The following is a 393-nucleotide window of genomic DNA, read 5'->3' on the forward strand; positions in this document are numbered from 1 at the left end:
TTTCGTGCAGTTGATTAATGAATGCCTAGGGTGATTGGAGTCAACTGTCGAATTAGGTACTTTATCGAAATGTTACTACTTAAAATGCTATTGAATTAGCCAAATACAGTACTTTGAATCAGGCTGTTTAAACAGACTACTTGTACACTTCCGAATAAACACCATGCTCATATTCAGTGTCTACCAGTCTTATTTATGGGTAATTTTCCTATCACCATCCTTTTTTTCCAGCAATGGGGTCATTTTCCTATCTCTTTCTTGTTTCTGCAGTGGGATCTGGTATGCGAGCGCCGTGTTCTGTACTCGACGACTCAGGCTGTCAGTCAGGTGGGAACGCTGCTGGGTTCCCTCGTGGTCGGCTACCTCTATGATGTGTGAGTTTCTCGCTTCCTT

The 393-nt window shown here is 42.7% G+C and overlaps 1 protein-coding gene across 4 annotated transcripts in view; it reads left to right on the forward strand.

Annotated features, from left to right (window-relative positions):
- LOC119585220 (organic cation transporter protein-like) overlaps nucleotides 1-393 on the forward strand; it is a 16,938-nt gene that overhangs the window by 10,328 nt on the left and 6,217 nt on the right. For all 4 annotated transcript variants that reach the window (XM_037933876.1, XM_037933873.1, XM_037933875.1 and 1 more), the window contains exon 5: nucleotides 271-374. In XM_037933876.1, coding sequence (XP_037789804.1) covers nucleotides 271-374 — 104 coding nt within the window. The remainder of the gene's footprint in view (nucleotides 1-270; nucleotides 375-393) is intronic.

This window comes from Penaeus monodon, chromosome 19 (genome assembly GCF_015228065.2).
Source record: "Penaeus monodon isolate SGIC_2016 chromosome 19, NSTDA_Pmon_1, whole genome shotgun sequence".
Classification (NCBI taxonomy): domain Eukaryota; kingdom Metazoa; phylum Arthropoda; class Malacostraca; order Decapoda; family Penaeidae; genus Penaeus; species Penaeus monodon.